General features: G+C 41.6%; 2 protein-coding genes across 2 annotated transcripts; one reads left to right on the top strand and one right to left on the bottom strand.

The window, feature by feature from the left end:
* Positions 1-7,700: 7,700 nt before the first annotated feature.
* On the bottom strand, positions 7,701-8,487 carry LOC111911738 (kunitz trypsin inhibitor 5). Its single transcript, XM_023907489.2, has one exon. The coding sequence runs from the start codon at positions 8,433-8,435 to the stop codon at positions 7,830-7,832; it is 606 nt and encodes a 201-aa protein (XP_023763257.1). The 5' UTR covers positions 8,436-8,487; the 3' UTR covers positions 7,701-7,829.
* A 2,419-nt stretch (positions 8,488-10,906) lies between these two features.
* On the top strand, positions 10,907-11,410 carry LOC111911699 (secreted RxLR effector protein 161-like). Its single transcript, XM_023907452.2, has one exon. It carries the CDS (start codon positions 10,907-10,909, stop codon positions 11,408-11,410), a length of 504 nt encoding a protein of 167 aa, XP_023763220.2.
* Positions 11,411-13,640: the final 2,230 nt, after the last annotated feature.

Raw genomic sequence — 13,640 nt, 5'->3', positions numbered from 1 at the left:
CCTCCTGGGTTTGTGAACGAAAAATATCCAAATCATTGCTATATTCTGGATAAAGCTATGTACGGTCTCAAACAAGCTCCGAGAGCCTGGTATGAAACGCTTACAAAATTTTTAAAGATGTCTAAATTTAAACAAGGTTCGGTTGACCCAACCTTCTTTCGCAAAAAGGAAGGTAACCACCTTATGATAGTTCAAATTTATGTCGATGACATCATCTTTGGCTCCACGAATCCTAGCTTAACAGCTGAATTCAGAAAGTTGATGGAGACTAAGTTTGAAATGAGCTCAATGGGTCCTATTAACTTTTTCCTTGGTTTAAACATAAGACAGGGACCCGAAGGCATCTTTATTAATCAGCAAGCTTACACGAAGACTCTCCTAGCGAAGTTTGGAATGATGGGAGACTCAAAAGTCAAAGTCCCAATGGCATTCGGCACCAAGCTTACCCCTTCTCTAGACAAACCGGCTATCGATATCACGCTCTATCGTCAAATGATAGGCTCACTGATGTATCTAACTGCTAGCAGGCCTGATATCATATTTTCTGTGTGTTATTGTGCTCGATTTCAGGCAAACCCACGCGAACCTCACATGTTGGCAGTGAAGAACATCTTACGCTATCTCAAGCGAACCACCTCCTTAGGTCTTTGGTATCCATCCAACTCTGGCTTCTTTGTTCAAGCCTATTCTGATGCTGACCTTGGAGGATGTGGACTCGACCGTAAAAGCACAACTGGTGGCTGTCAATTCCTTGACGGGAAGTTGGTCAGCTGGCAATCCAAGAAACAAACTTGTGTGTCGTTGTCTACTGCCGAAGCGGAATACATTGCCGCTGCATCCTGCACATCACAAGTGATTTGGATCCAGAGTCAACTTCGCGACTATGGACTCAATATGAAGAAGATCCCACTATATTGTGACTCTGAAAGTGCAATTAGGATATGTCATAACCCAGTGCAACACTCTAAAACCAAACACATAGCACTGAGGTATCACTTCATCAAAGATCACGTGGAAGATGGAAACGTCGAAGTTCACTTCGTTAGAACCTCTGATCAACTGGCTGACGTCTTTACCAAAGCTCTTCCTGAAGCATCATTCAATAAAATATTGCAAGGGCTAGGTATGATGGAATCAGAGTCAGTACCTCACACTACCTCTCAACCTCAAACGTAAGAAGCGAAACCAACCGAACGTTCGGGTTCGGTTCAACCATCTGACTCGCTCATTACTTCAAAGGTAGTTTTTCAATGTTGTATATTTCTTGTACAAAGTTGTTTTTCTTTGAGTAAAAAAAAAAGTTTTTTTTTTGCTTGTCTAAACTCCTTGGTTTCTTAAAATTTTCCTAAACCGAAACCAACCGAAGGTTCGGGTTCGGTTTTCTAGAATTTTGTTGAACCGAAACCAACCGAAGGTTCGGGTTCGGTTTTTCAAAATTTTCCTGAACCGAAACCAACCGAACGCTCGGGTTCGGTTTTTCAAAATTTTCTGGAACCGAGACCAACCGAACGCTCGGGTTCGGTTTTTCAACTTTTACCAACCAAAAGCAACCGAACGTTCGGGTTCGGTTTTTCATTTTTTTTCCAAAGTTTTTTTTACGTCTTATTTTTTTTACTTATTTTTTTTTAACTTCTTTTATTTTTTTTTTAATTTCTTTTATAAATTTCAAAAACTCCAAAAATATTTTTTTTATTATTTTTCTTGTGTGTTTGTTCGTTTATGGGGATATATCTGATGAATTACTTAAGTGTCCCTAGAAGCATGCTGTTGTATGTGTCCCAAGCCTCATAAGATTTCGAATAAAAGCCTTCATGACCTGGTATACACAAACCTTGTCTTCCCAATAAGGCTAACACATTTATTCTAATCGTGAGCTACCTCACTCTTTTCTCACATGAGTTAAGAGTTTCCTGCTTGGTCCTTATTTTCGCAGCAGAGGTACTATGTTTTCTCACACCATCTCTATTATACTTCTCCACTACATTCGTTTCATCAACGTAACCCTTGAGACTCTCAGCAATTACCACTGAGGTTTATGGTTACACAACATCTGTGTTAATGATCTTAGTTTTGTGTCACTACGAGCTGAGTGAAACCCCAAATTCAACACCTAATGAATTGACGGTGAACAATTAATTTGCTCAAGTTTTCACCAAAGAATTGACGAATGTACCTTCATGAAATCTCAAATGTTCTTTTGCGTGATTCCTATGAAATTGTTACGCATCATAACATTTCTTCCCAAGGGATCCAGTTTTAAATTTTTATCTGAGATTTTATATTAATCCAAGCCAATACAAAATAAATTCCTACCTACTTGTTCAATAGGCTACACCAGTCTCACAAGTACTTTGTTCACTTTCTTTCTTATATCAAGAACAGAATTGATGAATCAAAGCGAAACCACCCTTATTAAGCCTAATTAAAAGAAGCCTTTCAACATTTATTAATAAGTGATTGATCGTAATTCAACGGGATTCCACACTAACACTTTGAGGTCTCTCTTGACCTTGAAGGAAGAGATTCGTGCCCGGGATCATCAGTTCCGTGTCATTATTGACATCACAGAATATCCTTAAAAGAGTTGCTTTATTTCTTTTTCTTTTACACTCTTTGCACGAAAATCCTTGATTTTCCAATATTTCGTTACTAATTATTTACAGGCTGGATTACTAATCGGTGGTTAATTATGAAGTTGTGGTCAGAAATAATCCACGTGGGCGTTTAATTCAAAAAGATGCCGTTTAAAAGGGATAAGACGAAAAGGTTGTTGACTCGGCGGGAGTTAAAAGGATAGAAATTCAAACGACGGTAAAAAAGGGACGCGTGTGAATTTGAAACGGCCGCGCTTTTACTGACACTTATGGACGCGTGTGCGAAATCCAAGCGTCATCACTCTGGCACAAAAGGCGCGTGTGGAAATGGAAACGATTTTCTTTCTGAAACGGCGCTTATTGGGCGGCGTAATCCTAGGAAACTGACACTCTCTCTCCTACGTGATCATCGCCCGCCCCAACTGTCACCAATCAGTCACTCAAACACCCGTTTCGTATTTCCATAAGAGATTTGAAACGATTTTTCTCTCTCCTATCACCCACTATAAAAAGCCGTCTACACCACCTTTTACCTCTTTACTGCCTCAAAAATTTCCAAAGAGCAAAAACTCCCAAACCGTCTCCTGTTCATCATCTTCTCCAAAACTTCAACAATGGCTGAATCTTCTTCCGTTCATGCTACTTCTCAGATCCTCCCCATCCGTCCTTAGCAATGTCTGGTCATTGATCTCAACTCACTGGCGTACGACTCCTACATGTCGCCGGTCATCGAGTGTTTGAAGTACTCTCAACTTGCTCCAGCACTCTCCAGAATTGAAACTGTGCCCATGGTGGCCCTGTCGCAGGTCTACGCGACTGCTTACTACGACAAGGCCGTAGAATGGGTGTTTTTCGAGATTGCAGAACACAAAACCTCCGTTTCTCGACAACGGTTCTGCACAATGCTAGGGTTTGCTGTTGACCCTTCAAGAATAAACCCGGAGACGATTCCGGTTGGGATGCTGTTTAGCATGTTTTACAACATGGGATACACAGAGGTTCTCACCTCTGTCGCCAAGTTCAAGAAGTCTTGCCTGCCGCCACAGTGGAATGGCTTATTTACAGTCCTTTTCAAGGGCTTGTCGGAGAGGAGCTCAGGGTCCGATGGTGCTAGTCGCCTCTTTCTATCAATAATGTATGCCATCTACAACGGGGTTAATCTGGACTTTGGAATGGTCCTATGGCAACAGCTCATCCAGAGTCTCTCTTCATCATCATGACACTCTGAGGTGTCGTTGGCCCGGTTCTGGATCTTGATTACAAGATGGGCCATGGACAAGTTTGAGGTTCCCACTGCTGTCGGTGCATCGATGTCTTCTGTTGGTACATTCCATACCAAGAAGATCATCGTCTCAAATGCATCAAAATTCTCTTTCATTGGCTCCATCCCAGAGACGATGTATGGCAGCGTGCCATCTGACAGCAGGTTGATTCGGACGATCAAGGAGTTTAGGCCAACTGGTCCCAGGGAACTGACACCGGATATGCTCAGATCGATCCATGACGCTGACAAACCAACCAACAGGGGCAAAAAGGGTGAAAAAGGGAAGCAAGCGGCCAAAGCACCAAAGGGCCCTTCTCCCAAAAAGAGGAAACAACCGAAGGCTGCACAGTCCCCACAGCCGAAGAGGAGGAAGACTCAACAAAAGCGAAAGCTTGTAATTCCCTCTTCTTCAAGCGAATCTGAGGGAGGAAGTTCGGACTCTGAAGGATCTCAAGGAGACGAATCTCCTCAACGAGGCAACACACCACCTCGGTCCCCAACCCCAAAGATGGAACTTCATCAATCCCCAGTTCCTTCACCTCCACCAACTATTCCTATTTCCATTCCCACCATAAACCCCACTATTCCCCCAACCTCTTTTCCTATACCACCACCCATTTTCACCACATCAACCGAAACACCACCAGTTACCGAAACCCCTCCCGTAACCGAACCACCACAAACCGAAACCCAAACTCAACCACCACCCGAAACTACCCCACCCCACACTCCACCTCCAAATACACCAACCACAACACCCCCAGATTCACCACCACCTCCATCTCCAGAAAATGCCTCCGATGGCGAAAACCCTTACCTTGGTGGTGATCACATGAACTTTGATTCGGTCTACTATAGTCCGTTTCAAGTTCAGAGTGATGAGGAGGATGATGCTCCAGTGACAAAGAAGCATCTTAAAGAGCTTCACGAGAAGGTTGATCAACTTCTCGCCTCCTCTTCCAACCAGCAGTCCACTCTCTCTGAAGCTGCCCTTCAGAAAATTGTTGACTCCTTCTCCAGGGCTCAACATGATTCGGTGGCCTCAGCAACTGCTGCGATCGATGCCTCCACCAGAGCCTGTGAGGCTGCGACCGAAAAAGTCGATAAACTATTCTCCGACGCTACTGTCCTGTTGAAATCTTTGCAGGAAAGCGCCGACGCCACTAAGACAACTTTGGAACCGATTGTTCAGCAATTGGCCAAGTTCGTCTCCACGGAGTTGACTTCGTTCGCTGCCCTACGCCAAAATATAAGCGACGACAACTCGGCACTTCGTGCCTCCATCGATGCCCGCCTGGCTAAGCTAAAAGAGGATCTTGCAGCTGAGAATTCTCTGATGGATGTCTTGGCGAGTAAAACAACCGCCCTTAAGGTCAAGAGCACGCAACTTTCCAACTCCCAACAACAATTGGAAGCTCTTCGATCCGAAAGGGAGGTGATCAGAACGTGTGTTTCGGATGTCCACGCAGCATTATCAAACATCCTGGAAGCACACGACCCCATCCTGAACCATTAGGTGAGGCGTACCCTCGCTGAAAAGCTCTCTCCGGCCATGGACCTCCTAAGCAAAATCGAAGGCCTACCGAGTTTCGTGTCCATTCCGAAACAAGGGGGAGATGCTGGATCGAAACCACCTCCTTCCTCCAAAGCTACTCACACAACCGAACCACCTCCAACTGGTCATGCTTCGGGTTCGGGTGTGAAGAACAAGGGCAAAAATATAGCTGAGGAAGATGAAGATGAAGATGAAGACAAGGAGACTATTGCTGACCTGTTAAAACGAAAGAACAGTCGCAATGCTGACGATGATGCCAGTCGTGTGGCGCGAGAGGCTGAAGAAGCCGAACGCAAGCAAAAGGAAGCTCACGATCTCCTTGAGAGCCGAAAGACGCTCTTCCCTGCCTGGACCAGGGAACGTATGATTAAAGAGGCCATAGAAACTCCAAGCATATTATGGCTCGAGCCGGTTATCTCATTCGACTGCAACAACACTGTCGATTCGCAGTTTGATATGCCGCTGACTCGAAAGGCGTTCATCTTCCACGCCTTCTCTAACATTTTTGAAGTCCCGCATCCGAACGATGAGCTTGACAGGGAGCTCATTGACTTCTATCTGGAGGCCGCTCGCCCTCAATACCTTACTTGGAGCGCCCAGAAGATTGTAAACGTTCGGGTGCTGAAGCCTTATGCCGTGGGGAGATTCACAAACGTTAAGTTCAAGCTCATTCGAGGATCAGCAAGAACTGCTCATCTTATCTCCCTGGCGGATCTGCCGAATCTAAATCCTCATGATTGGATTGTCCTGTACAATATTCTTTTGACTGATGAAGCCGAATATGGTCCTATCATAGACCATGTCAAAAGGATGTTAGCCTGCTACATCATGGAGGTTGCCCTAATGGATCAGGAGGTCGCCACAGTTTTCAAGAAGAAACCGAAGATTGCACCTGTGGGATCGGCCAGTGATCTAAACCAAATGATAATGGGCAAGATTGATTCGAGGCGTAACTCGGTCATGTTCACTAGAGCCAAAGGACAGAAATGCCTCTTCGCTTTAGCTGATAAACACCTTTACACCACAACTTGCTTGGAGCACGTTTTATCGATTATCAAGCGGTGTAAAGAGAATTCGGCTGATGACATCAAGTACTTCAATGATATGATCAATTGGTACATCTGGTTTAGACAGACCATTCTCTCCATAACCAAGTGTCTGTTTAGCACCGTGAAGAAGAAGGTACCTGCTTCAGCTGCTGGCCCAAGTAAAAAGTGAAGGTCTCGCTCCAAATTGACGCAAAGGGGGAGATTGTTGGGCTGTAGTTTATTTTGATGTTGCGTCTTTTGGGCTTGATAGTTTAGCCATGTACACTCCGGTTTGGGCCTGTCCAACCGAGAGCCTTTTATGTATTGTATATAAGTTAATGCTTGCATGCATATTAGGTTAACGATTGATACGATAATTCTAGAGCTTAACGATAGTAATTTCAAGGTTTCTTTGATCGTTCTTGTAACCTTCCAATCCTCTACAGTTGATGTTCTTAATCGAGCTCTTCTGAGGATTTTGTTTTAATCATTCGACTCGTTTGATTCAATCTTGTCTTGTTCTTTTTATTGCGTTCTTACTGTTTTATATTCATATACTTGTTCAAGATCTAATCGATCTTCATTGATTAAAGTTTTTTTTTAATCTCATCAAAGGCCAAAGCAGAGAGCCTCCCGAACCGCTCCCTAAGAGGAATATTCAAGCACCAAACATCCTTTTAAAACCTCGTTTGAGTCTCATGCCCCACCACACTATACATGTAATTAGAATGAATACAACCATTTTTCATGGAGGTGATTAATGGATCCTACAATCTTTTGCCAAACACCCCTCCAATTCCTATTCTCGAATCGTCCAAAAAACCACCACCTTCCCCATGACAAAATTTGACAATTTTAACCCGAAGAGCTCCATTGTCATTAAGAAACCGCCACTTCCATTTATAAAGAAGACCGAGGTTAAAACATCCAAACTACCAACCCCAAGACCTACAAGTTTCTTATTTAAAAAGTAAAAATTTACTATAAGGGTTTATAGTTTCATGGGATAATGACTTAGGAGGGTAATAACGTTTCCCGTTTGTCCATATTAGGTCTCCAACGTATTTTTTGTGTATATTACACCATTAAGGTTGTTATAACCGTTTATAAATAATCTTTTTACCGGCTTCTTTATGTTAAAATGACTATTTGTAAACGGTTATAATAATCTTAATGGTGTAATACGCACAAAAAATACGTTAGGTACCTAAAATGGACAAACAGAAAACATTATTACCCTCCTAAGTCATTATCCCATATTTATATGAGAACGCTTAGGACATAACGTCCCTTTTATTATATCTTACATGTCATTACAAATTTACAACACAAGTAGTGTATCAAACATTCAAAGCTACAACCATTCATGATCATGGGCATTAAAGTGATTATGCCTTCTTGAACATGACCTTAAGAGGCACGTTATTTAAAACAAGGATTCTACGTCCATTTTTAGCAATCGTAGAACCAATATCTGCACAATATGGCCTGCAATCATTGCACACCGTGGGGCAGTAAACCAGCTTGTAAGCGTTCTCATACTTCTCGATCTTGAACCAGTTCCTTATAGTTTCCCTGCCTGGCTGTCCTAGGATCGCATGGCTTGACACGATCCGTAACCCAATATCAAGATCGTCCTCGACCCGCCAAACTGCAGTATCAATACAAGTAGTCGCCTTACCGGAGAACTTAACGTTAAGATCAGTGGATTGGCGGATGATGCCGTCTTTGCTGGTGTTTGCAGGTGCAAAATTCAAGGGTAACCCTTTGCTCACTTCGTTGTTTTCTTGCGCTACATCATTAGGGCACGGCTGATCTCTTCCGGTGGCTAGGGTTACACCGCCTCCTCTGCCACGGATAGCTGGCAAGATGTAGTAGCTGGTGCCAGCTAAGAGGAAATTCCGGTCAGTGTCGCGGACGGGAACCTGCAGGGCTTGGCCTGAGAGAAGTGACAGTGTGCACATGAGGATGAAGATAAACAACGGTTTCTTCATTTTTTTTATTTATTGATTTTGATGGGTTTTGGTGGTGACATCTATGACACGGGAGAGATGTATTTATAGTCAGATGGCACGAAAAGATAATTATGAATGATGTGATGTTAATGTTATGCGTCGGTATTTCTTGAGTTCGTACACATGTATGTCGTATATCACAAGCCATTGCTAAATGTAGAATAGTTTGTTATAAGTAGATAATGTTTTTTTGGATAAAATGAATGATTTAAAAAGATTCAAATGAATATATAGTGCTTCGTTGCGTTATAATTTCATAATTAACGGATTTAATATGGACGAACACAATTATTTTTCATACATAAAGGTTTTATGGTTCACTATTTAAATTAAACCAATTTAAAATGAAAAAAGTCAAACAATACTAATTGTGGGTTCGGATCAGATCAAGTTGTATAAGCTAAAAAAAAAAAATTTAAAGTTCTTATAATTGTACACGATGAGGAGTGTGTTGAAGATTGATTCAAAGTTTCTCACAAAAATAATAACTCTCGTGACTTGGCTTAGTAACTGCTAGAAGGCTTTCAGTTTTTCTGCATTCACTTAAGTCCTTCCATATTTCCATCTTTTGCTTTTCAGTTGTAAAACTCTACTATTTATAGCTGCTTTCTGTTCTCTTTTTGTTCATCAATAAAATCACGAGAGTTCTCCTGCACTTCTTTTTTCATTCTGTTAAGATCCAACATTGTGGTATCAGAGCTTGGTCTCTTATCCAAGTCTCAATCGGTGACTCTCAAATGGCACAGAATAGCAGCAGCACTATTAGCATGTCACAACCACAAATTCTTGTCTTCAAAGGGGAGTCTTATGAATTCTGGAGCACCAAAATGAAGACCCTTTTTTAAGTCACAAGACTTATGGGAATTTGTTGAAGCAGGTTATATAGAGACAAGTGCAGATGAAGCCCGTCAAAAAGATAATCAGAAGAAAGATGCTAAAGCCTTATTCTTTATTCAACAGGCAATAGATGAGACCATCTTCCCTAGAATTGTTGCGGTAGTCACATCAAAGGAAGCTTGGGATATTCTCAACACTGAATACCAAGGATCAGCCAAAGTTATTACAGTCAAATTGCAATCCTTGAGAAGACAGTTCAAGACTTTAAAACATTAAGCCAAATGAAGCAGTACAAGAATATCTAGCAAAAGCAGCATCCATAGTGACACGGATGCGTGCCTATGGAGACAAGATTTCTAATGAAATTGTGGTGGCCAAAGTTCTCAGGAGTTTACCAATCAAGTTCGATCACGTGGTGGCAGCAATCAAAGAATCAAAGGATTTGAAGACTTTTACCTTTGATGGGTTAATGGGGTCACTACAAGCGCATGAGGCAAGAATCAACAGGAATCACACACAAGAAGAAGAACAAGCCTTTCAGATCCACGGGGAGTAGTCGTTCGATGTGACCACTTTGGAAAGCTTGGTCATAAGGAAGAAGATTGTTGGGCAAAGCAAGGTCAAGCAAAATATACAGAAGAAGAATATGTCGAACAAGATGAATGTCTATTCATGACCTACGCAAACCAAGCTAGCCGAAAGAAGGAGATATGGTACATAGATAGCGCATGTTCAAATCATATAACAGGTGCACGTGAAAAATTCAAGAATTTGGATGAATCAGAAAAATCACGTGTTAAACTTGGTGATAATAAGGTTGTAAACATAGAAGGAACGGGAGCTGTCACTATAAGCATAGAAGGAAAAGGCAAACTCATCAATGATGTACACTTCGCTCCAGGTCTCGCTCACAACCTGATAAGTGTGGGACAGTTGATAGAAAACGGTCTCAAGGTTGAGTTTGATGATAATACGTGTGTGGTGAAGAGGAAAAATGGTGAAATTGTTCTCTATTCAAGAATGACAGGAAACAGAATGTTTCCTGTAGACTTTTCTCATAAAGATGGTTACATGATGATGAACAACAAGGTTGATGAATCGAAACTTTGGCATTGTAGATACGGGCACCTACATGAAAAATGATTAAAGTTTTTGTCAAGTAAGCAAATGGTAAATGGATTACCTGCCATACATGACTCAAAACATGTATGCGAAGGATGTGTTCTAGGCAAACAATCACGAAGGTCTTTTCCAAAGGGCAAGGCGAGACGAGCAACTGAGAAATTGGAATTAGTGAGTGCTGACATTTGTGGTCTAATGAAGAACGAATCTCACTCAGGCAATAAGTATTTCTTGCTATTCATTGATGACTTTACCCGTATGTGTTGGGTATATTTCATTAGAAAAAAATTTGATGCCTTGGAACACTTTAAGAAATTCAAAGCTCTTGTTGAAAAACAAGGAAACACTACAATCAAGACTCTAAGGACTGATAGAGGGGGAGAATTCATGTCACGGGAATTCATTACTCTATGTGAGAAAGAAGGGATAAGAAGAGAGATGACAGCTCCACATACCCCAGAGCAAAATGGTACAGGAATGGCAGAACCCAGATGTACATGAGCATAGTTGGGAGACTAATATATCTTACACACACAAGACCAGACATAAGCTATGATGTTGGTGTGGTCTCAAGGTTCATGCATTCACCTACAAAACATCATTTTGGAGCGGTAAAAAGGATCATTCGTTATGTTGTTTGCACCAAGCATTATGGAATATGGTATATGAAGTCAAAGAAACTACTTTTGGAAGGCTTTACAGACAGTGACTGGGCAGGGTCACAAGAAGATAGAAGGAGCACAACTGGAAATTGTTTCAATGTGGGAACTGGAATTATCTCATGGTTATCAAAGAAGCAAGAAAACGTCGCATTATCCACAGCAGAGGCTGAGTATGTGGCAGCCTCAATCACAACATGTCAAGCAATCTGGTTAAGAAAACTTATGAATGATCTCATGCAAGAACAAACTGAAGCAATTATGATCTACTGTGACAATCAATCCGCGATTGCAATGACAAAAATCCTGTCATGCATGGTCGAACCAAGCACATAGAAATTAAGCATCATTTCATAAGAAAGCTAGTGGCAGATGAAAGCATCAAGCTGAAGTTTTGTAGAACTGAAGAAACAACAAGCAGACCTATTTACGAAAGCTCTTCCAGTAGCTCGTTTTGAATATTTTCGTGCAAAGATTGGTGTTGGTACCTTTGAATCAAAGGGGAGTGTTGAAGATTGATTCAAATTTTCTCAGGAAAATAATAACTCTTGTGACTGGCTTAGTAACTGCTACAAAGCTTTCAATTTTTTTGCATTTACTTAAGTCCTTCTATATTTCCAACTTTTACTTTTCAGTCGTAAAACTCTACTATTGATAGCTGCCTTTTGTTCTCTTTTTGTTCATCAATAAAATCACGAGAGTTCTCCTACACTTCTTTTTTCATTCTATTAAGATCCAACATAGTGGTTCACCTAATGGTGATCGTCGATTATGTAGAAAGAAGTTGGAATAGAGGAGTGAAGACGAAACGTCGTCCCCTAATGCCTACATCCGTTCACATGACTTTGGCTTCTTCTGTTTTCTTTTAAGTTGTATTGGGAAACGTTTGCCAAAAATATTAGGGTAGTTCACTAAAAAGTTTAGGGTAGGTCACCAATTTTAATTCTATGTATCTTATTATAAAAACAAAAAAAAAATAGGGACATACTTTCCCTCGCCATTGTTTTTCGTTGCCTTTCTGGCTCAAGCCATTTGAGCATGGTAGACATAGTGGGGGAGTGTCTTGGTTTTCCTCTTCACCCATCGGTTATCCTTAGTTGTTGCTTGAACAACGTTAGGGAGTGATCCTGGTTGGAAGGTATGTACATGTTGCTCGTAAGGTAAACAATGAAAGGTATTTTTTACGGCTGATGAATGCCCTAGTAAATAATTGGTTGTTTTACACAACATGTAACGTTCCAAAAACCATGGTAAAATTTTTCATTTTAAAAGAGAGTAAACACCCGTTGTGATGAAGTTACTTTCGAGTCAAACCATTTGTTCATAAATCGTAATTCAAAATTAGAGTATAAGGAAAACATAGTGGAATCTTGAATCATAAAACAGTTGATATGCATGTGTACAATCTCGTATTCATCATCTGATAAGTACCTGAAAAACATTTAATCCACAACTGTAAGCCAAAGTTTAGTAATTTCCCTAAAATACAACATACAATGCAAGCATACATGAGCCTTCAGTCTGCCTAGACCATCTTGCAAGACCTACAAGATGTCTAGACCGCTCTAATGAGCCTATAGTCTATTGGACCGCCTAACAAGGCCTACAATAGTTGGACCACTGCATTGGGCCGACAGTCTGACTGATCCTCTCGTAAGGCCTACAGTACACCGGAACCACCCGGGTATCTTGGCATACAATACAAAGTAGGACCGCATCAACCCAAACCCCCAATATTAAAAAAAATAATAATAAGCAACAAACACATGTAATCATAGCAGATCTACCAATTTAATAGATTACTACAGCATACCAATATCTTACACACAAGGATACATATTGCAGTATAAAATATAGTGAGAAAACTCACCGTGCAGTCTAGCAGATAACAACACAGCTCACACAATCCAAGAACTGGTACTACATGTCACCTATACAACAATCAGGGGCCAATTCTTAAACTACAACCCAAAACCCTCAAATTGACCTAAACTCAAACTTGGTTAAAAAATCAAAAGTCAACGATCAAAAGTCCATCAGTTGGTCACCATGTCGTGGCTAAGAATTTGCCTCGTCGTGGTGACTTCACGACAAAGGGTCGCGAAGACCACTTAACGCCACATCGTGGAGGCTAAATCTCTACGTCGTAGGAACTGTCCTCACCAGTTTAATGCATTAAGCTATTAATCCTTCAAGCTACATATCCATACTTTCCAGAAGGCTTTCTCTTACCCAATAAGTCATAAAAATTGGTGCTTTATAGATGATGCAACATCGGCTCCGACCACCTCCTCTGAGGATGTGCTTCTATGTCGGAGACAGATCTACGAGGTCACAACAGACAAGGCCATTAGAGCCACCCCAGGGACTGTGACCTGGGAGCAGACTCCGACGATCAAGTTAGATCATCTGGTAGATCTGAGATGGTTCCCTTTAGCTAGAGAGAACCAGCTTGGTGATGGTGGTGTATGGTGGCTGATGGCGGAGGGTGGCGGCTGAGCCACCCGACTGGAGTCTAGGGCGGCGGTTGAGCTGCTGGAACAGGTCCCCCTCCATGGAGGAGATA

The sequence above is a fragment of the Lactuca sativa genome, chromosome 2, assembly GCF_002870075.4.
Source record: "Lactuca sativa cultivar Salinas chromosome 2, Lsat_Salinas_v11, whole genome shotgun sequence".
Classification (NCBI taxonomy): Eukaryota; Viridiplantae; Streptophyta; class Magnoliopsida; order Asterales; family Asteraceae; genus Lactuca; species Lactuca sativa.
This window is presented reverse-complemented; position numbering and strand designations above follow the sequence as displayed.

Bases quoted from the DNA above. Each gene is read 5' to 3' on its own strand.
- LOC111911699 (XM_023907452.2), top strand. From the start codon at position 10,907: ATGTACATGAGCATAGTTGGGAGACTAATATATCTTACACACACAAGA.
- LOC111911738 (XM_023907489.2), bottom strand. From the start codon at position 8,435: ATGAAGAAACCGTTGTTTATCTTCATCCTCATGTGCACACTGTCACTT.